A 22,586-nucleotide genomic window follows, 5' to 3' on the forward strand; every position below is an offset into this window, starting at 1 on the left:
AAAAAATTTTTTTTAAAATATGACATACAATATTAGATATGTGCAACAACCCCAGAATTCAGGTTTTTTTTTAATTATTTTTACCATATTGTATACTGTTCTGTAGCTTGTGCAAATAGAGCACTTGTTTGAATGCATTGAATTTGCTCTTCATATATTCTAAATGAAATTGATGTTATAGGTTATTAGCTTTTAGTCATGGTAATTTATTTGTTTCGTTATATTTTAGTGAAACTATTAATCTTTAATTTTCTTAACAGATTACATCAAGAGTTGTGCAAGTTTAGACATTTGCCGACAAGTTATTCTTGCACTGGATGTATCCTTTTATGGAATAAAGCAGCACTGATATCTTTTACTATTTTCCATATAGAATAGCAATCAGCTGTTGTTTGATTTATAGTAGGCACAAAAACACAACATATATGCTCTCTTAAATGATGCTTGTAATATGAAAGGTATATTTCTTTAACTATGCTTTAACAGAGTTCTTCTACGGGTCGTTTGAGATTTTCAGATTTCAAAGATCTTATGGTTAGTTTAAAATTTTGGCAAAATGCCTTCAAAAGTCACACCAAGGAACGAACAGGAATTTTAAAAGCAGAACGATTAAGGGATGCGCTTGAAGATGTAGGTGAGTATATCATAACTTTCCTGACATTTTTTGAATGCCTGGTAAGTTCTTTTTAGGTTATTCTAGAGATTTAGACATTTTTCTTTGGATTAAAAGTTTGGCCAAGAAATTGTTTAGCTTACTATACATTAGTGAGATATTCTGAGATGATACTGTGTGGTTCTTTCATATACTAGCTGTATTCCGAAACGACAAAATCTGCAAATTCTCATCCCTTTTTTGCAAACATTGCCCTCACTGCACAAAGAATGTTTTCTTCACTTTTAACAAAGTCACTCTGAGCAAGATATGTGAAATTTGTTATGGATGTTGGTTTTTTTGTATTAGAACAGTGTTAATAGTAACCCCAACCAATGACCTCCATACTGGCTAGATCACTTCAGCAAAGCATGTGCAACTTCCCCGCATGTCTTGGTGATGCAGAGATAAAACAATTTCTTTTAGAGTTGGATCTTTTAACAGTTCATGCCTCACAGATTCTTAGGATATTCATAGAGGGTTCGCAAGTACCAGAATAAGGTCTCACTTTAAGTGGTATCAGCAAAGGTATCAGTAAAGGCATCATTGGTTTTCTTGCCATATTCACAAGTTTTATGTTTAATTTGAATGACACCAATGGTCTAGACAATTTCTTTTTTTTTTTTTTCTTTTAAAGTCAATGCATTGGCAAGGCCAGTACCCATATGTAGCCCAGGCTCAAAAAAAGATAAAAAAAGGGGAAGGAAAAGAGTATGGATCACCAGAGTTGCCTCTTGATGAAATTTTCACCAAAAAGAAGGAAGAAACTGAGAAATAGGTTGTAACATGAACTAAATGTTATACATTCTGAACTTGTTCAAGTTACAGGAACTCCACTTTGATATGCTCAAGAGGACCTATTCTATGCATGAAAAGAATACATTATAATCTGAAGCTGTTTTGAACCAGCAATGAAGCTGTCAACAAATGGAACAAAAACTTATGTTAAAAGAAAAACAGAATTTTAATATTGGTATAATTATGCAAGTTTTAGATGTATCCACAAGTCAGGACAATTAACACAGGTGTTTTTTAACAGTAGGTATAATTAGCCAAGTAAGTAAATGATTTACTCTCACATCTCCATCTCATCAAAATTACAGTCATTACCACATTTTATGGATTACAATGGCAAATGTAGAGTACAGGTAGTACTAAAATTCAAAAGTATCAGACTGAAACTGAAGATACAGATGAGATAAAAATGTGTAAGTTAGGTGAAAAGTACTCTCTATGGATGTCTGCTATTCATTTAGTCAAAGAGATGTGAGCTTTTTGAAGTACTGCTTCACTGATTTGAATGAGTAATTTGCCACCCATTTTAAGCTGTCGAATATTATTGTTCAAGTAAATGACAATCTTTTGTAAATTTGTAGCAGCATATACTATTTATGGTATGAGTGCTAACTTTCCACTTTCACACATCTAGGTTTTCAGTTAAGTACGGAGGTAGTTTCAACTTTGGTCTTGCGTTACATGAGAAAAGATGGAACTCTGCGCTTTGGAGACTTTGTTAGTGCCATTTTGCATCTGTCAGTGGCCTTCAGTGAGTACTATACTGATTCGCTGGTAATGCATTAGACTTGCAAAAATTAAAATTTTGTTTGATGGAAGATTGATGCACAGAACTCCATTGACCATTTTAGTTTGCTAGCCTTGAGACATTGTCACACTTTTTTGTGAACTATACTGAAAATTTTCACAACCTCAGCAGGATTTCATGTTAACTGTGCAATCATTATTATTAAAAAATAATTCCTCTGCTGTATTACATATTTTGTAGCTGCTTGCATTGCAACTTTACAAAGAATTGTTTTCTTGACCATATGAATTACAAGTGTTCATCAGTTACATTCATGTTACAGGCATTTTTGAGAAGAGAGACCCACTTCAAAACGGTGCCATCAAATTTTCATTAGCCGAGGTGAGTAAGCATAGTAGCTAAGTGCAACGATATGTTATCATTAAGAAAAGTTATAATACAGCTGAAGTGTAAACTTGAATATGTGTAGTGATTATGTCTGACCCAGTACTGTACAGGAAAAGCTGTCCAGCCCCAAGAGTCGAGCATGTGAACTAGAATCTTTGTAAACTATTGTATTTAAAAATAATAATACTGATTATCAGTGCTCAAGTATATTATGTACTGTATTTACTTTTCTTTTTATTGTGAAATTGTCTATGATTGATCACGGCAATGTTAAAATAACAGCCTACAGTACTTTACTTTAGAGGTTTGTATTGTGTATCACTCAACAATGCAGCATGTTCCCCCAAGCTGGCAAATAAGGAAAATATAGTGTAGCCTGTATCCACTGTTAGTGAATGGTGGTCTGTAGCCAGTCTTCCCCTTTCAAGGAAGAACTTATGGCATTATTTTAGAATTGGTTTTAAATTTCATGCAATTTTTTTATTTGTACTGTATCTGATAAGTTGCTCATTTTCCATGCATCACTATACATGAACAACTGGTTCTTCTGTTTCAAGTCTGCAGTTCTGATTTTTTTAATTTTTGGTGATTAGAACAGCTAGTGAATCAATCTTGTCCTTCTTTTTTTATTTCAGTGGCTGAAAAGTACACTCATGTGCTGAGTATCAACACTGTGACATCATGCGTATTACAAAAGCAGCTCGTGGATAAAAGAATTTCGTACTTTGGAAATTCTCATTGAAGTAGTGTCAAGAATGTGTAAGATAGAACCTCCAGCCTCCTTTTTATAGCTAATATGAAAAAAGCGATCTGGAAAGATCAAATCTGATACGTAATCTCATGTCAGTTTTCAAATTTTTTTATGTCAATTATCTACATTATTAATGTTTAATGTGTGGCATATACAAAATCCAAAGATTTTTTCTTACTTTCCAAATACTCGTAAGGAAATCAATGTCAGGTATTCTGACTCTCTAGCTTTGTCGTAATTAATATACTTAGACCTCTCCTGAATAATTCCCTTTGTGAAGTGTTTTCAATATAGTGCAGAACTCTCAAACATTTAGAAAATGCATTAAACACGTGGAACTTTCATCGAGGCAAATGCTGTTCAAGTATAATGGCGGTATAATTGTGGTATTCAGTGAGACGAGTTGCCTCTCAAAGATGAAGACATCACCTAGGTAATGTTTTTTATGGATTGCAGGGTCTGATTGTAGTAATAAATATTGAGTAATTTTATGTCTAATGTTTAGCGTAGTGTAGTCCCTTAAATTACTCAAAGGATTTTTTTTTTCTGTGTTCAGTGCAATCTCATATTTAAGAATGTCAGTAGAGACGACTGTACCATAGATCTAATGAATTATTGATTGTCGTCTAATGTCATCTCACTTTTCTCATAATTCTTCTTTACTGATTATTTTGAATTACTGGTTAAGAACATAAAATATACCAAGAAATTAGTTTGCATTGCAATTTCTAAGAAAGTTTTAGTTTTTGTATGTATATAAATATTTTTTTCTTGTTAAATTTGCTGAGATATTTTATGGTAGTAAAATAAGGTAAGTGAAATATTGCAGAAAGCTGTCATCAGAAAAATAGTAGGACAGCATTTTGTTACAGTATCTATAATGTTGTGATAGATTCCACATTACCATTTAGGGTGTTATAAATAAAACAATTTAACTTTATGTAAATAGATAGCCTAGAATTTAAAGCTGCATGAAAATTTACAGTAATGCAATGTGAAAATTATGGTCCAAATAATTTTTAGGCTGATAGTGACGAAAGTTTAATGAAGCGCTTGAGCAGATAAGGACCTTAATCTTTAAAATAGCATCTTTTGAAATGGCTAGAAATTTTGTTGTAACAGGTGCTTTTGGTACTATGGTCTACAATATTAATGGTGCTCAAAATATTGCACATAAACTTTGGGTTTGTGATGCATAGCAATTTTAACATCACTGAATCTAGTATTAATAGATGTTCTGAACTCTACTCTTTAAAGTCCTAGTGTTGCTTGTTACTCTTATGTGAAAGTGAATGAGTGATTGTTGTAATGACAGTGTCTGGTTGGCCGAGGTTTAACGATGTGTCTTTTTCCGTACATCTTGTTAAATCATACCGTGTTTATACCTACTCATTTTCCTTGTGTACGAAAGGTTCAGCAAGCAGTGAATAGCAGCTTAGTTTACTTTTACTCATTCATCTTGTGTATTTATTGCCTTAACCATACTCTGCCATTCTATTCATACTCGCTCATTGTTGTAATTCTTATAATGATTTACCGGTAGATTTTTAAACCTCCACTCTCCATGCAAAAGAAGTTTTACAGATAATGATATTTATATGGAATATTTCATTTAATTTTTCCACACTAAGTGAAATAAATCACTGATTCGGTCAAACTCAAAGTTACGAATGTTAAGTGAGTGGTCTGGTTAAACTATATATTATTAACAATAAGAGCATTCAAACACTCTTAAACAGCCACAGAAATCTTATTTTTGTTTAGAAAATTATTGAGTACTAATAAATCTCCTCTTCTTGATGAAACAGCTATTGATGCATACAGCTGGATTCTTTTTACATCATGATGTTCTTTTGTTTGTTGTAAGAGAAATAAATACATGAAAACAATGAAAACAGGAGTAGTGTGAAAGGATTATGGTCCATAAATCTGGAAAATTTTGCTTGTGTAGGCTTATTTTAGCAAAGTTGTTATCACATAGTACTCTGAATATTTTTGTATGACCAAAAGTATATTCTAAGAATTTTGTTATTTTACACATTTTCTGAACTCGTAAATAAATTTGTATATATGTATAAATGTATGTGGGTGCATATAGCCTATGTATATGTAAGAGTGCTAATATACTGTGTATAAACAGTATATTCTGTATTTATATGTAAGCAGAAAATTTGGGATAGCCTAAAAGTTAAGGCCTTTAATTCAGTAGGCTCAGAAATCCCTGCTTGAATTATAAATATTTTTCCTTTATCTCATACTGCATACCTGGAAGTCATGTCATAGTGATTTGAGTAATTTTTTATTATGGAATAGGTATTTTTTTTTTGTTTAACCTGATACCCTTTTCTAGCCCACACAGGAAGAAAAAGTGAAAAAATGGGAAAAATGGAACAAATGAATTAACACTTAAAAAGTATAACACTCAGTCAGAATGAAAACAGGAGGATAGTTCCAAAGAGCAAAGAGAGAAAGATTCATAAACCCAGGAAGTCCAAGGGAAGCTAATCGTCCCACAGACTTGGTGGCTGTGACACAGGGATGCCTGAGAAGGACACTCCTTTAGCCTAAGAGAAGAGTAAGGGCAGAGCTGGTTGATTAAACAAATTGACTTTGAATTCAGTCCTGTTGTGAAGATGAATACACAAAGAAATTAAAGTAGCAACACAGAAAAGTTAAGAAAAATCATAAAGCACTGGAATGAAATAGTGTAAATAGCATTTAAGAAGATTTAGCAGTTTTCAACTTATGACCTCTACCAAAACACACTTTGAAATATTCCATACCCAAAATCAAAAGTGGATAAGTTGGAGACAGAAAAATTTCAGGAGCAGTTAGAAACTTAATGTAACTGAACAAAGGGTGTTGGAAACGTGTTGATGAGAAAACAAACCCCAGGGAACATCTGTGGTCATAGGTTAGGCCATTAACTGCAACAGAGCAGTTAAACAAAAGGGGACGGAATAAACAAAAAGTTTGGTGAACAAAACCTGATGTTGGACATACTCAGAGTGCCTTAGAGAATGTGAGAACCAAAGACAAATAACAGAATGTGGAAACACAGTACTGTACAAGGGCGATAACTGATCAGATGGCTTCAAAATTTATGGATGAAGACCTGGACCAGATGGCATTTTCAGACAAAATACAAAAGTTATAAGAGGAAAGGAAAAGGTGATGTAACACTGCAACAATGATGGTGATAAGAGATCTTCTAGATATCAGCACAGAGGATTACTGTCAGTGAAATAGTTGAGCTCCTTAGTGGTCTTGCATTGTGAAGAATACACTGGAGATACAAGAAAGTTCTACTTTGGTTGTCTGAAATGTTAAAACCAGTGAAGATTTATATTTTAGTTGAGTAATTTACAGAAGAGGTTCCCAGCTAAAAGAATTCGTTGGGTCAGACAAGCTGAACAAGTGAGTTTCCAAAAGAAAGCAATTTACAATGCAAAGTTGATTATGGGTTGTACTTCACCCTTTTCAATTTTAAAGCCATTGTGAAATTTGTGGAGAGAAGCAAAAGTGTATGGACAGAGATCTCGTACAGCAGTTGAACAGATTAAGAGGAGGTGAGATTAAGAGGTAGTGAGATCAAGAATAGTGGATGAATGGCTGTTTATTTGATTGCTCAGTCATGTTAGTAACCAGAAAGACAAGAGCCTCTTTCCCTTTACATCAGTGTGGAATGAAAACATTGGTTTTGGTGTACATACACACTTCTCCCAATGAAAGCATATTGCAGTCAAGTGAGATATTAGCAGACTCGTCAGAAGACCTACAGCTTTAAAGGAAATATGTACTTGCAGAGTTGGACTGGTAAGAAATTTAAGTCACATGGCATCATTGTCTAAGGGTGAGTCAAGTTTCACAAATCAAGGCATATTTGTGCTGAAGTGCTTATGCCACCTGTGCAATGGAAATAAAGTTATATTGAGATGTAATAATGGGAAGGAGAAGCATCCTGTGAAGCTGGGGTTCAGGGAGAAGACTGTAAAGATTGGAGACTTCTTGTTCCCAGGAAGGATGACAAGCATCATGTCTTGATAGTTATGAAGTGAGTAGATGAATATGCAGAACTATAATGAAATTGTCCCGGAATAAGCAAATACTGCCACCAAGAAAGTTCACCCTTTTTTCACCAGTGATATGAACTGCCTCTTGATTCAGATAATTGCTCAATGTCAGGCACTCCGCACCCTAGAATAAACGTGCTTGCACAGCAACAAATTCAAGGAAGCATAAGTTGATGAGGCTAAGCAATGGTATTTCCTGGTAGTTAGACAATCTGGGAACAGGAAGATTTGTAAAGAATGTGTCAGATTTCAGAATGTATGCAGGCTACAAAATTGTCAGTAAGTGTTCCCTCGTCATGCCCTGCTGGAAAGGGAACCTATTTGTCTAGTGTTTGTGTTCCAAAAGATTGTTGAAGAAATAGGCAGCCATTACCTTTAGTACATGATCTTGGAACACCTAATTTATGTATATATCTATATATAAAAATGTAAATATTTTTTTAGAGTGAATAAAACATATTTTAAATAAAAAAATAAATTTTATATCCTAATAAGAAAAACTGTACAATTTACGGGTGTTTGAAGACTTTTGACAAGTTATCTTATTTTAATCATGCAATTTTTGGAAAAAATTACACTGAGTTTATCAAAGATCATCAATATCACAATGGTCTTGCCTGGTGCTCTGTACATCACATGTTGTGATGGGTTTGTAAATGCTCATATTGTAAAAAAGTTTTACTGTAATTACTCAAACTGCATTTAACATGTAGGACCTACTGTCATGTACACAGTAACCTATGAGATTTCATGTAATTTCCTTGGTGTATGGTATCCAAATCCTTGTCCCTGTTACTATAAGTAATAAGGTTGTTAATTGTAATGACATTATAGACTTGTCCTGGCAACTCGTTACTATATACTCATTACATATATAGTAACGATGTGTAATAATTGTGCTGAATCGTCCTTTACCATACCAGCATAGTGACGAGATTCTACCATCATACTTAATCATAGCCATGGTGTCATTGTTGCACTTGAAAGGCTTAAGATCTTGAAAATGAAACTACCAAGCTAATAGGCACAGCACCATCTCATGTGGCTCTCCACTAACGAGTTCTTAAGGGGAGAGAATCAAGAAACTCGAACCGAGGGATTTTGTGTCTTGGCCACGAATTCCGGGACACACAAGAACAAGAGACTGCTACCCATCCGAGTGCCCAACAAAGTCTGCCAATCCATGTAATTCTCCCACTCTCTTAGCTAAGGCAAGGGCTAGAAGGAAGACATGTTTTGATGGATGTGATCCCTGTCTGATAACGGGTGGGTTTGTATGGGGCTGTTCTGAGGGTTCCAAGTATCAACACCAGGCTCCGTTCAGGGGATCTGACCTCTCAAGGAGGGCAAGATTGAGTGAAGCTACCCACAATCATCAGTATTTCTGGGGATTTGGACAGGCCATGACAAACATGCCCTTGTCTAAGCATAAGAATGCTAAAAAGTCTGCTTCACATTGAAGAGGAGAGTAACCCTTTCTGTGACACCAATCCCAGAAGATAACCAACTTTCCTTGGTACACATTTACCGAAGATATGCGGAGGGTACCAGACATCTCCCTCGTTGTTTTGTGAGAAAAGCCCCTTTCTCACAACTGGTGATGGATGACATCCACTTGTGAGGATGCAGCAACTGCACAGCTTTATGATACCTCCAAGTACGTGGTTGCAACAGAAGAGTGGGCAATGGGTGCAGGGCTCTCAGGACATCTATCAGGAGCGATAGGTGGTCTGCGTACCACTTGGTGTAGGGACCATTCCATCTCCACGACCTGGTCCTGATGGCTGCCACGAATTACTTTTGCTTGGGATGTACCCATCTTTCAGCTTAATCATGCAGCAATGCCCATTCGTGCATCTGGACAGCCAGTTGCACAATGAAGGGGAGATTATTCCCCTTTGTTTGGAGACATAGGTCACTGCAATTGTGTTGTTGCTCATGACTACCACTGAGTGCCCCTCCAGATGTTCATGAAAGGTCTGAAGTGCCAGCCACGAATGCTGTCATCTCTAGCACAGTGATATGACAGCATTTGCAGGATAATACGACTGAGAACAGAAGGGCATCTGTCTGTATCCAGTTTTGCTGCCATTGTCCAATGACTCGAGAGGCAGGGGCAGAGAATGTTCTAGAAGGACTCAGCATGTGGTCTGCTCGATGAAGTGTCCTTCATAGGCTTCCTCCTCCTCCTCTTCCCATAATGCTCCCACTATAAAGGTCATTTAGCATATTCAGTGTGTATTTCTTGCACCTGAGAAGACAAAACAACTCCAAGGTGGGCCATGGTCTTCACAATGATGTTGGTCATGTGGGCTTTCTATTGAGACAACCAACAACAAGCACCAAAACACACAGAAAAAAAAACTATCATTTTCTGGCAGAAAAAGGCACCAGCAACATGAGGATGCACTGAGAATGGATAACTCTCAAAAGAATGCAAAATTCATGCAAAAAACAGTCAGCAGTCGGAAAAACATTGAATACAAGAAATAAGCCTGAACCATGTCACAATCGAAAGATCAGTGGGTAGCGTAGTTGGGTGAGAATGGGCGTCTCCTCTCCCCATCACCAGAGTATCATTCTTGTTTATTCAGTACATGGCTATTCTAGTGCATGAGTAAGGATATACCATATATAAAAAGCATAGTAACTGAATATCTATGAAAATTACAAATTACTTTAAAAATCTGGCATTTTTAGCGTTTGGATCTCTCCAATCAAAATACGAGCCTTGTAAAATTATGTCCATATTCACTGAGGTGTTCAAGTCCTTTTGCCCTATTTCCGGTTTTTTAGTTTTAACCATATTCAAATTTTTGGGTTGAGATTCACCATAAATGTTCACAGATATTCACCATAAATATTAACAGATACACTGTTCAAATACAGTAAATTGCAACATGCAATTCCTTTGATTTCTCCAAATGATCATTCATATTTGCACAAAGAGGAAAATGCCTCCACAATCCAGTATCGATCACAATAACATGGTAAAAGTCTTCTCAAGAGCTTCAATGAAGAACAAAATGCTTGCTGGGTAACAAACATCTAAAACAATTTTTGTCATGTGTTAATGTAAACAAAGAAAAAGTGTATACGAGAGAAAAGTTCAGTAAGCAGTCAATTTCCAATCAATTTTAAATTTACATATTGAATTTAAGACAATTTACCTTATGTTTTATATACAATAAAAAGAGATGAATGGGATCTAGTCTTTTTATTGTGAAAGGTTACATAAAGATGATTTTTCTAGTTCTAAAATGATGTTCATTATAAAAATTTAACACAACCTTAAAATCCACCATGATAAAGTACATTCAAATTTTTGATAAAAATGTCAATCTTTTTAATAGAACCAAATCATTAGCAACTACTTTGGATAAAGAAGTACACAACATAAAAATGTTAAATTAAATCAATAAAAAAGTAAAAAAATTACCGTTGCATTTTGAAAAAGCATTAGAAAAATAAATCACCAAATATAATGATGACTACTACAGTATCACACACAATAGCACTGCAGTATGTATTATCCTACCTTCAAATGAAGAAATGCTACCCTCTTTTAAAGTAAAGTTAAAATATTGCATCCTGATTATTTTTCAGTCAAATAATGTACATGAATGCATTAGGGGTTTCTTTAAAATAAGATAAAGGGGCATTAATTAAAAACACAGAAATACATCTAAACTATCTTTGTACAATCATGTTTCATTATTATTAAGAGATGGAGGTCCTTCCCCATAACAATGCTTAGCTCTAGGGTCTATATACAGCGTTTCATGTTGCACCGACTGGCTGGATGTGCGACACTTTACCAAACACAATTCAAAATGATCCGATACTGAAGCATATAGAGGACTATTATCGCTGATTTGTCCTAAAACCTTCTTCAGCAAAGCTTTCTGAAAAAAAAAAAAAAAGATACTAGAGTATAAGTCTACCTTGTTAGCAGTAAGGGTCCAATCAAGTTACTTACCGTACTTAGTTAATTTGACATCATGCTAAACCTCGTATCAGTCTTGGCATATAGCCCAAGCTATACGTAGACCTATGACCACAGATTGTTCAGACCACAAGAGTTCCATATCACTCAAGCTTTACACCACAGTAAACACCCCCATATGTGCAGGAATGCATACCACACAAACCTGCGCCCCTCATGAATAGCTAAAATCTGTGAATACTTAAATCCCCTCTAAAAACACTTAGAACTGCCTATTTTGTTAGTTCAAACACAAAAAAACTCTAAAAATGCATATGTCTGAGTATTTTAATAGTTTTATCACAAAAAGTGCATTTAGTCATGAAAATATAAAAATACAGTAATCAGTGAATATTTCCCATTTTTATCCTGATTTCCCACTATGCTTCCCATTTTATAGGATATAAGAGGATCCATTATGTCTAAAACCAGGCCTAGCCTACAATTTACAACCAAAATGATCATCACAAATGTTCAAAACACACTAAAAGAGAGGAAGAATATATTTTCAACCAAAGAATATGACTTCAATACAGCCAAATGTTCAATAAACCTTACCTTAATCAGAATCTGAACTTGCAGAAGCAAGCTATCATGAGGATGTTTGAATACATCCTTATCATTTCACTTAGTTTTGTAATTTCCTACTCACCACAGTTTCCCACTGTGGTCCCCCATAACTGTAGGATATGCAAGGGTTCCAGCTGAAACTATTTTTCTTACTGAAACTACCATTAGAAATTCTTGGAACACACTAAAACATCTAAAATAATAAAAGAAACAAGAGTCATTCATCTGCACCCAAGGGATAATGTAATGAACATCAGCCAGTTTTTTCAAGGAATGGCTGAATTCCAAACTCCTATTTTACTGGTGAAACTCAGAACAAAGGAAGCAATCAAGTTTCAGCACTGTCGATGTACCCACATTTCCAGATGAAAATAACTGAAGAGGTTCTAAATATGCTAACAATCCTTACCAATGATACACTGGGACAAACAAAAGCCAATCAGGAGCCCCAATCACGTGATCCTCGAAACAAAAAACTTAAAAGTTCAAGTGGGAAGCATTAGTAAGTATCGGATATTTTCTACTGATTCTAATATATACAGTAAGCCCCCCGTATTCGCGTTCTCATGGTTTATGGACTCACGGCAACTCCGTGGAACATATCTAGCCATCATTCGCTGAAAATTCTGTACTTTCATATAATTTTCATGAATAAATGCACTTTGTGATAAAACTATTAAAATACTCAGGTATAAGCATTTTTACAGGGTTTTCTTGGTTCACGCTATCAAAATGGACAGTTCTAAGTGTTTTTAGATTTTAAGCATTCCTTGGTTTGACCTATTCGCGGGGGTGTGTGGGGCGCATCCCATTGTATTTTCATACTGAGCAGATTTAGGACCTCAGCTTCAAGGGCAAAGCAAAACAAACTCCATGATAAAAGACTGGTACAGTATTAAAGAATGTCACCGTACTGATACTTAATGCTGCTGATGTTACCTTTCCAATCACAAGCTACACTAGGTATCTGGCAATGATGGTGGATGAGAAAAACAAGAGGGCCATTCACATTACCTCCTGTTACTAAACCCTGTTTACAGGTCACCAAATTTAAGACTAAGCACAGAAACAGCAGGGACTTACTTTATCCGGGTGCAGGCAGCACGATACACAGTACTCATAAATAGCACAGCAACCATGGACACTGCAGGTATCGCAAACATATCGATGAGTTGTGTCAACGGCAGTGTTGCAACATCCTGTGCTCAGGCGGTCAACCCTATGACACACGTATCCTGCGGATAACAGTTCCCTTATAATGCATAATGAATACCAAACCAAAAACCAGGTGAAATTTCATAAGTCAGCCCTTAGTAAGAATTGTTATCTTTGCCTGAAGTTTTGAATTGTCTACAGCATGGTCAACAAATACAATCTATTTTGGATATTAACAATTCATGAATGCACAATAGCTTCTTTACAAAGTGCACTGATGTTGTTTGAATAAACAAAGATTACACAAATTTACTACATACTGCATACTTAACTACAATTTTGATAATCTACATGCCATGAAAAAGAAGTTTTATTTCATAGACACAAAAATATTCTCTAGCCAATGCCAATAAGCCTCGTCATCAAAAGAGGTAATATCTAATTCCAAATCCCACTGAGGAAAGCATAGTTTAAAAGCAGATAATCCCCAGAACAGAAACCACATCTCATTTCCCAAAAACATTCATTACAGTTATCAGTCTCCTGTCTGCTGATGTGAACTAATCAAGATGGTACAGGAGGAAAGTACTGTATTCAATATACGGTATTTATATCTGTCAAGATACAATAGGAATCTTAACTGTATTCATACAGACTACAAACCTATAATTTAACCTGTCATACATATACAGTACTTGCTGTACTGTATATGTATGGGCAGTTCTTGAATTGTGTCATGTAAAATCTTTATCTTTGTATTCAGCTAAAACATCTCTGGTACATTTCAGTGTTGTTAAGTATCCTACCACCAGAATATTCATTCACCATGGGTTAGTTGCAGCCAAGATTGGTCCCTTCAAAAACTCAGGATCATGAGCTTTTTTTGCCCCCTGAAGTTTAACTCAAGAAAGCTGCATATAGACTTTTGAAAAGGCTTTCCCCCAAAAACAGTGTACAGTTGGATCAGCACGAAAAAGAAAGTGTAAGCCAACAAGAACCTGGTTGCTCTAGAGATGCAGTGGGAATAGAAGCTGGAAAAGGGGCAAATGACGACCCATTGCTTGCAGAATATCTGTAAGAAATAGGAGAGTTAGAGACAATTCCAATGGGAAAGGAACCTTCAACACATTTAGATGTCAACATGGAATTTAAGAGCTTTGAAGTATCATTAAAAGAACAGACAACCTGGACAAGCTCTATAATGCATTAATTTCAGTCAAGCCTACAAGTGTAGAATCTGAAAGAGCTTTCTCAGCAGTGGAGTTGTACCTCACGAAACTGAGACCAAATCTTTCATAAAATTCTCTGAATAGTCTTTGTTGTTTTCTCAAACCTGCATTCCAAAATGAAAAATAATCTGATTAGTTATTTTTTTTTTTATTAAAAGGCTATTTTTCTTCTTATATTAGGGGCCACTGATTTTTCAATAAATTTCAATTTTCATTACTGATTATTGCATTGATTATTCCATGTGACACATAATGTGCATTCTCATGGCACCTCATCTGAAGTGCCAAGAGATGGTAGAGAAAACTCCAACATAACCCCATTAAACATAAAAAGCATGCACTCTAGTTGTGCCACATTTGAAGCACAAACAAGCACTAGTAGTGTACAGCTGGAATGGTGGTTGGGAGGAAGAGGAAAGAGTGGAGGGTTCAGTAATACCAGACATGACCACCTCACTAGTCCAAATGTCATCAAGTGAAAAAGTTTTTGCCAATAAGGTTGCTAAAACAATGGTAGTTAACTCAACACACACTTGCTAATGTAGCCAAAACAGAGAAAAACATTAGAAAAGGTAGAAGCTGAAAAGCCAACAGCAGAAACTAAAACAATGCAGGTGGAAGAAGTAGATCATGAGGAGAAAAAAGAGTGAAGGAACAGGAAGAAGCTGAGCTACTGACACAGAAAAATATTCAGTAGATTGAAAAGTCTATCATGAAAATTGAACAAATAACAGAAGTTTTAACATTACACTTTTTGTTATTCTCTCTTAAAATTAGGAGCTATGACTAAGTGAACCTCACTAGTACTGCTAGAAACTGATATCAGCAACGTCAATAACTGAAACGGCACTTCCAAAACTATCTTTCGGTGAGCAAGCCAAACACTTGACTGATCAAGACTGATGAGAAAAAGGTGTACTGTACAACGGCACAAAATAACCTCACACTGCGACCTGGTTCCCTGACAGCAGACCGATAACTGAAAATCGACGCCGAAAAGTGCCAAAAATAGCCAATTTTCAGTTGTCTGTGCCAATACCCAATTATCTGCGCCGATGAGCAGAAATCAGTGATTTTCAGTGCCGAAAACTGGCACTTTCCGTCGCTAGACAAGCGGCGTAAAAACGAGTACTGCCTGTACTGTAATATCATGTACCACAAAACGAATTACTGTGCTGAAAATATAAAAGAATCACAAAACAACTTTATACACTGTAGCTACAGTGTTACATACAAATCCCCTTAGTATAGATAAGATAATCATAACCTTTACAGATGGTCTTAGAGCAGTGTATAGAACGAAATAGCCACTACTTACCTTGGTCATCTGCTAGCAGAACCTTCCCTTGGACTGAATTTCTGCATGTGGTCACTTTATCAGTTCCTGTGCCATTTCCTGCTTCCGGACCCCATCGAAACTCTGCTCTCCCAGCAACTTCGCCTTCAGCATCATTTACTGCACTAGAATTCTGCAAAAATAAGTTTCGTACTGTAAATGGCTCAAGGGGAAGATATGCAAATGCTAATAATAAAAAAAAATTATTTTCCATACCTACCACAGCAAATTAAGTGAATATTTCCAAGCCCTGTGTGGGCCTCTTTGCCGAGAAACTCATAAAATACTGTATATGTACCAGCTAATTTTAGTGAGTTGTAAGTGTTCTTTCTAAAAATTCTTATACTTGATATTGCAAAACATAAATCATCATAAAATTTATTATTTGGGTACTCACCTACTGTTAAAGATAGCTTATATCTCCAAGCTGATAAGTGAGTTGGCATTCAAACAAAAGAAAAAGATTAAATGGCTGCCTGGATGACTGTCAAGTACACCTGTTCTCTACCAGGTGTGATTCAAATGTTTTAACTAGTCAGAATTCTTCTTGACAGCCCACTTACTAGTGGGGAGGTTGGACAGGGTCTACTTTTACAGTAGGTATCTATCCAAATAATAAACTTAATGAAAATTGATATTATTTGGGATGAATCTTTCTTGCTGTTGAAGATAGCCAATTCCCATATTGAGAAGACGACGGTGGGTAGCCCAGCCAGACAAAATCCAGCAAGCCAATCAAGCTAAAGGTTTCTGGAATCATTTCTGGATCTTACTCCAGCCAAAATTAGGATTCCATTCAGGGAGCTAGGCTCTCATATGTGTGCAGCATAGAGCAGCCTTGTGGAGAAAACTGCTTCCATTCAACCAAAATGAAACTGAGTGGCATGAAGGGATCCCTGTGCCTAGGTCCAAAAGGCCCCAAAAAATGGCAACTAAAATTAAATGCCTTTATGACATACAGGTACGCTCCTATACAATACAGTATATGTACTGTACCTTCATGCTCCCCAAAATATCAAAACCCGGGACTTAAAACAGAAAGCCTAAAATATGGCTCTTTCTTTGGTTCAGGAAAAGACTTTACCTGCTACTAGTAGCAGATTAAGGGTTTTACCCTTCTCAATCACAATTCTACATAGAGCAGTGAGCAGCAAAAACCAGATTGCACTGCATTAATCACATCCTCAAGCAACAAATTTGTCATAACACTAAATGAAGTCACAACCGCTCTTACATTATGCTTACCTTCAATAAAGTGAAAAGGTATGGAGCTAACTTCTCATGCTCTAACCTAATCGAATATGTCACAGAGAGAACATCGTTGTTCTTGGACAAAGATGTTCTAGGTTTCTAAAACCACAAAGCAAAAGGTTAACTTTGCCTCTTCCAGGCTTTACCTTTGACAAATACTTTCTAGGTTTTCCAAAACCAATAAACAAAAGGTTAACTTTGCCTTTTCCAGGCTCAACCTTTAACAAAGACCCTAGGTTTTCTAAAAACTACCAAACTAAAGGTTGACTTTGCCTCTTCCAAGCTTAACTTTTGACAACTGTGGCAGGGCAGTCCTAAGATAGGGCTACAGATGGGTGAGGGCATGAAAACCTTACCTCTTATTGGGGAACACGAGATTGGTTGCACACTGTGGGAGGACTCGGACCGGTTTCCTTAACATGATTCCAGACAAACCTTTTACTGACTACAATGCAGTTACATCCTGTTCTAACGTCTTGATACACTTTTCCAGAACTGAAAAGGGAGGAAGGGGGAGCTAAAGAGGAAGTCTCAGTACTGACTAAAGCATCAGCAGAGGAAAAGCCATAGACTGAGTAAGGACAACTACAGATGAAGGACCTGGAGAAGGGGGAGAAATGACAAGTTTATGACCTGACCATTTGCTTTTGCAATCTATGTGCTTACTTCCTCTTCCTATTCTTACAAACTTAGGCAGAAAGTCCTTCGAAAATCCATACATTCCAAGCATCTTTCCTCAAGATCACACTTTATATGCCTGCAGCTGGTACAGACAGTGTATCTATTTACCTCAAAAATCAACATCTTGTTAACACAGTAATCATTCCAACAGAACCCAACATTCTTACCGTTAACTCCAGTGGAAGGGTTATTTTTCCTTTAATACTTTAATACTGAATACTTTTCTGAAGGTAAATTTCTGATGGAACCAGCAACATGCAAGATTGCTGATATACTGTAAACACACTAGTCATTAACTAGTGAGAATTAAGATTTTTTGGGAGATATTACAACAATATCAAAACTGGTGATGTCAACCTATCTGCATACTGTACTGAGGCCTTTTATAGGCTCTAAGTTCTACTCTAGGGTGCTTCTGATGTTCTGGTGGCTATGTGTATTTTTTGTCAGTATTAATGTCTCATCCAGATTAGAGAAGCTAAATGGCTAGAGGGTGATCATATTCAGATTTATGGCCACAAAATGTTGACTGGCTCTGATAGTGTTCACACTTAAATACCAAATTGATGAGATATTACCCACGTAACTGCAATTAAATTATGCCGAATTTTATGTATAACACATAATGAAAAGAGTGAACTGGAGTGGTAAGACAGCAAGATTAACCAGCAAGATTAAGGAAATGAAGAATGGAGGTAAAGTAAAGAGCTAAAAAAGCAGGGGCAGCTAGAAGCCAATGGGACACTGTTAAGCAATCTTCAGTAATGCCTTCAGTGCACCAAGTGAGGTGCACTGATGGCACCACCTCTCTGCAAGACCTGAGCATAGGCACTCTGCACCACTCAAGCATGTATATAGCATTTATGGTGATTAGTTTATACTAGTGCACCTTAACAAAAGGTAGCAGGTAAACTTTCTAATTATTCATTTCGATGGTTTAGTGATGAGGATGAAAGAGCCAGTGAGTGTGAGCAAGAAAATATGCTAAAAACAATTAGGATAAACAGAACACAAGTATTGGTAAGTGATAACACACTTTAACATTAATTAAATGGTTTACCTATATTTAGCATGCATTTTGGCATTGCCATTCGGGCTATTCAATAGTTTTAGTTCTCCTGTACACAGAACTCCCAGTTTATCGACTGTTGCAGTTCTGCAAGGTGTCGAGGCTGGTGTTAAGTTTGGTTTGGTTGACAGCCTTTTCATTTTGTTTGTTGCAAAATACATCATTTGCTGTTTAACCCACCATAAGCCAAACATAAACATTTCCCTATTGTAGGGGATTATCAAGTTGACTAAACAATTGCGTTGGAATCCCCCAATGGTAAGAATTACATCAATAAGCATAAGCTGGCAAAACCAAACCCAAGGTCTACATGAGGCTGTTGCTACACCCCTAACTAGTTATCTAATTAGGTGATACTAAACGGGGAAAAAATAGCCTTCCTTAGCAACAGTATCAAAAGTATCTCATACATATATCCTTATCTTTGACTGTTAAATGAGATGAGCATAATCTAGCCAAAAACAACCCAGGGCCATCATTATTACAAGAACACAACTAGTTGTGGTAAAAATGCTGGACATTAGTACAAGTTTCCTTCTGCTGGAGGTGGCATCCTTAATAATCAAAAATATATTTCAACAGGGATGCACCCTAACCTTAGCTTCCCTTAACCTACCTATCCTAGGTACTCGGTATCTAGTTAGGCTAAGCTAAGCTGACAGGAAAAAAATGGCTTCCCTAAGACTATGTTATCAAAATCTCCATGCATAGATGTCTCTACTATCCCTTGCTTAGAAAAGGATAGATGAAAAGTATGGTTATTTCAAAGTAACAGCTCCACATGGACTGTATGGAACGGTTCCACGAATACGAAAATCATTACAGAGTCATATGTCCCATATGGGATTGGCTAAGGAAAATCTGTTATAAAAGGAACCATACTAACCTAACGTACCCTGACCTAACCTAACCTAGTAGGCCATATTACTTGGCTGGGGGGTGTACATAGGACCACCCGGTGAAGGAGACTCCACTTTTTACCAAAATTTCCCCTATAACAATGCACATGCATGATAGCATTCCAGGTTGGCAAGCATACTTAAACATAATCAGTTCTGAGGTTAATTACAGGTTAATTACAGTCACTCAACAAAAAATAACAGTAAATTCTTGATAAGCAACCAATGTACAGTACTATACAAAAAGTCAATTTCCATGGTAATACCCTATGCAGACCTGTACTATAGTTCTACCTATGATCTAACTGTCTGTTTAATTTAATATTGTTAATTAGTGTTTGATCCTTCTTTGTGGATGAAAAGAATAAGATACTTTAGGGATGACAGAGATTTTTTTTAAGAGTTCTTATTGATAATAGCTGCGATCTCGACATTGAATTGAACTCAAGTCACCAAGTTACGTGGGCTAACAACTAGCCTAACCTGACCCTGGTTACATGGGCCAAATTCACGGGCCATTCAAGAATGTGCCTCCAAAAATTCGCCCCCAGTGTAAAAGCCAGTTATAAAGATTAGAAAGACATGGCAAGACACGGACACGACGACGACAAGACTCACCTCAGACCAAAGGGACAGTCCGCAATAGGCCACTCCCAGGAGGATGAGGATCGTGAGGAGGACCTTATTTCTTAAAATTCGCATTATCTTCGCGGTTATCATGTTTCCTCGGCTTCTTCATCAGTCTCGCATGGCATACTATTAAGTTCCCGTGCAACATCGTTAACCAAAAGCACTGCTGGTTGCCCGAGGAGCTCTCATGACACTTTTTTTTTCGCGGAGGGGTGTTTACTCTACGGCGAACCAGGACTGACTGACGGGGTGCGAAATAGCCAAGAAGACCAAAAGGTAAACAAACAATCAGACGACTGTCTGCAAGCGCCCTCTCCTCTCCTCTCCTCGACTGTTGTTGCCTCCTCCCCCTCCTCTTTCTCCTTCTCCTCCTCCGCCTGAGAACCATTTCGTTCGAGGAAAATGCCATTCAGCTACAATTGAGGCTCGTTGACGTTCATTGTCCTCTTGCTTATAACCAGCGCCTTAGAATGCGACGTTATATCTTAACGCTACATCCATCTCAAAGGTCCAAACTGTGGACCGAATTTTTGCTGCTATTCATGATTAGGTGACATTTCCTTGACGCCTTTTGCGCAATGCGAGTGGATGTCGAGGACAATGCCTCCCCTTATGTTAACCTTGGGTGTAATGACGCGATAACAGTTCACGGAATGGTACTTTTATCGTGCAATTTTACTACGGTCACAAAAGGGGGAAAATAATATAAAGAAGGATGAAAATTCGCATTCTCACAAGGTTTAGCATCTTCATCTCGCGAGTTTATTTTTAGAGCAGCCCAGCGGTTCCATCGTTCCTCATTTGGTGCACTCAAGGAGCGCCTTTTGATTTGTCGCCTGATTCAACACTTCCTTTAGTGTCTTAGAGGTTTGTGTATTTTTTCAGTTGTTGCGTATTTATTTTCTTTGAAAATTTTTGTCTTCATTATTGCTATCGCAACTTGATGCGTATGCGCTAATTGACTGCTAAGTGCCCAAAAGTCATTCTATATATATATATATATATATATATATATATATATATATATATATATATATATATATATATATATATACTTTTGGGCACTATATATCATATTATATATATATATATATATATATATATATATATATATATATATAAGGCAAAAAAATATTCGAATAAAATAAAGACGCAATAATTTAAAAACATAAACATCTAAGACACTAAGGAAAGTATATATATACTGTATATATATAATGAGTTAGATGGAAAAAGTGGTGAAAGATTAGCCTAGGTGAAAGGATGGTAATGGGTGTTTGGGATGGTTTATTCATGTGGAAAAGTATGGAGGACGAGAGATTGGTGAGAGGTATAATTTGGAAGTTTATGGGAAAGAAGTGGAGGGCGACCTAAAAAGGGCTTTATAGTACTGAAAAAGAAAGGGACTTATATCCCGTGGGCACGAGAGAGTGCAAGTTAGAGGTAAATTAATTACACAGTGCGTAAAGGAGTTTGACAAGCTGCTAATGGGATCTTTGTGTAAGTCTATGAAGCAGCTCATATTGTGGAAGTTTTCATCGACAATCACATTTTCATTCTGTGGAATCCCAGGAAATAATAGCGTTCCAGTTGCCTGTAAGACGTGAAAGTCACCACCAGGTGCCCTGAATCATGATGTTTGCAGCCACGTACCCTGTACTCTGTAAAAAAAAAAAAAAAAAAAAAAAAAAAAAAGAGGCAACAGACTAATGCATTCTAGGGCTTGACTTCTGTTTAGATTTTGTGCCGATGCGAAGAAATGTACGATAGCTGGATTGTTCAAGAAGAAAAAGCTGGATACTTTCACACGGTGATAAAACAGGGAGAGGGCAATATGTCCAAAAATGGTGGAGGGGGCCGGGGTTAATGGTGGCTGGACATTATGAAGTGCAAAAATGTCTGCATATCTTGAAGGATAAGAGAAATTCTATTTAAGAATACAAGGTGATTTTAAAGTTCGAATAATGTTAAATTTTCTGTTTACCTAACAACTGGCTTTTAGAACTTACCAGAGCCCTAAGACCCACCTTTGTCAATAGGTGGAGAGTGGTCTGTTCACAACAATTAGGCCTATGCTTTGTTACTAACTTTGCTTTTTTTTATAGAATCGTGTTGCACCATCATGTTGGTAGGAGGCACTTTTTAGTAGTTAAAATGAAAACTCATGAAAGAAAATATGCATAGATGATGGATATTTTTATTTTTTTTTTAATGTACAACAGTCCTAAAAATTCAGTTAAGTGTGAAGCCAGAAAAACGACAGTAGATATAATTGCAATATGTGGGATAAGAAAACGAATCATGAATGGAGCGTGGAATGGTTGATGCTAGCCTCAGTGGCTGGGGATAGTGAGGGGAAGCTACAAAAAGTGGTG

The 22,586-nt window shown here is 36.6% G+C and overlaps 2 protein-coding genes across 3 annotated transcripts in view; one reads left to right on the forward strand and one right to left on the reverse strand.

Moving 5' to 3' along the window:
* The window catches only part of CalpC (calpain-C), a 56,238-nt gene extending 48,354 nt beyond the window's left edge, over positions 1-7,884 (forward strand). The window contains exons 13-18 of one of the 2 annotated variants that reach the window (XR_010857020.1): positions 261-319; positions 487-634; positions 2,082-2,198; positions 2,518-2,576; positions 3,218-3,766; positions 5,684-7,884. Coding sequence is in view for 1 of the 2 variants with exons in the window: in XM_067126345.1 (XP_066982446.1) it covers positions 261-319; positions 487-634; positions 2,082-2,198; positions 2,518-2,576; positions 3,218-3,244 (410 nt within the window). In the remaining variant the exon portion in view is untranslated. Of the gene's footprint in view, positions 1-260; positions 320-486; positions 635-2,081; positions 2,199-2,517; positions 2,577-3,217 lie in introns of both variants that reach the window. The other variant, XM_067126345.1, reaches the window with a different exon arrangement.
* A 2,724-nt stretch (positions 7,885-10,608) lies between these two features.
* LOC136851965 (SREBP regulating gene protein) lies at positions 10,609-20,553 on the reverse strand. The gene is made up of 4 exons (XM_067126347.1): positions 20,200-20,553; positions 15,664-15,814; positions 13,045-13,196; positions 10,609-11,311 (listed from the first exon to the last, which is right to left on the reverse strand). Exons 1-4 carry the CDS (start codon positions 20,299-20,301, stop codon positions 11,111-11,113), a joined length of 606 nt encoding a protein of 201 aa, XP_066982448.1. The 5' UTR covers positions 20,302-20,553; the 3' UTR covers positions 10,609-11,110.
* Between the last annotated feature and the right edge of the window lie 2,033 nt (positions 20,554-22,586).

Source organism: Macrobrachium rosenbergii, chromosome 24 (assembly GCF_040412425.1).
Source record: "Macrobrachium rosenbergii isolate ZJJX-2024 chromosome 24, ASM4041242v1, whole genome shotgun sequence".
Lineage (NCBI taxonomy): Eukaryota > Metazoa > Arthropoda > Malacostraca > Decapoda > Palaemonidae > Macrobrachium > Macrobrachium rosenbergii.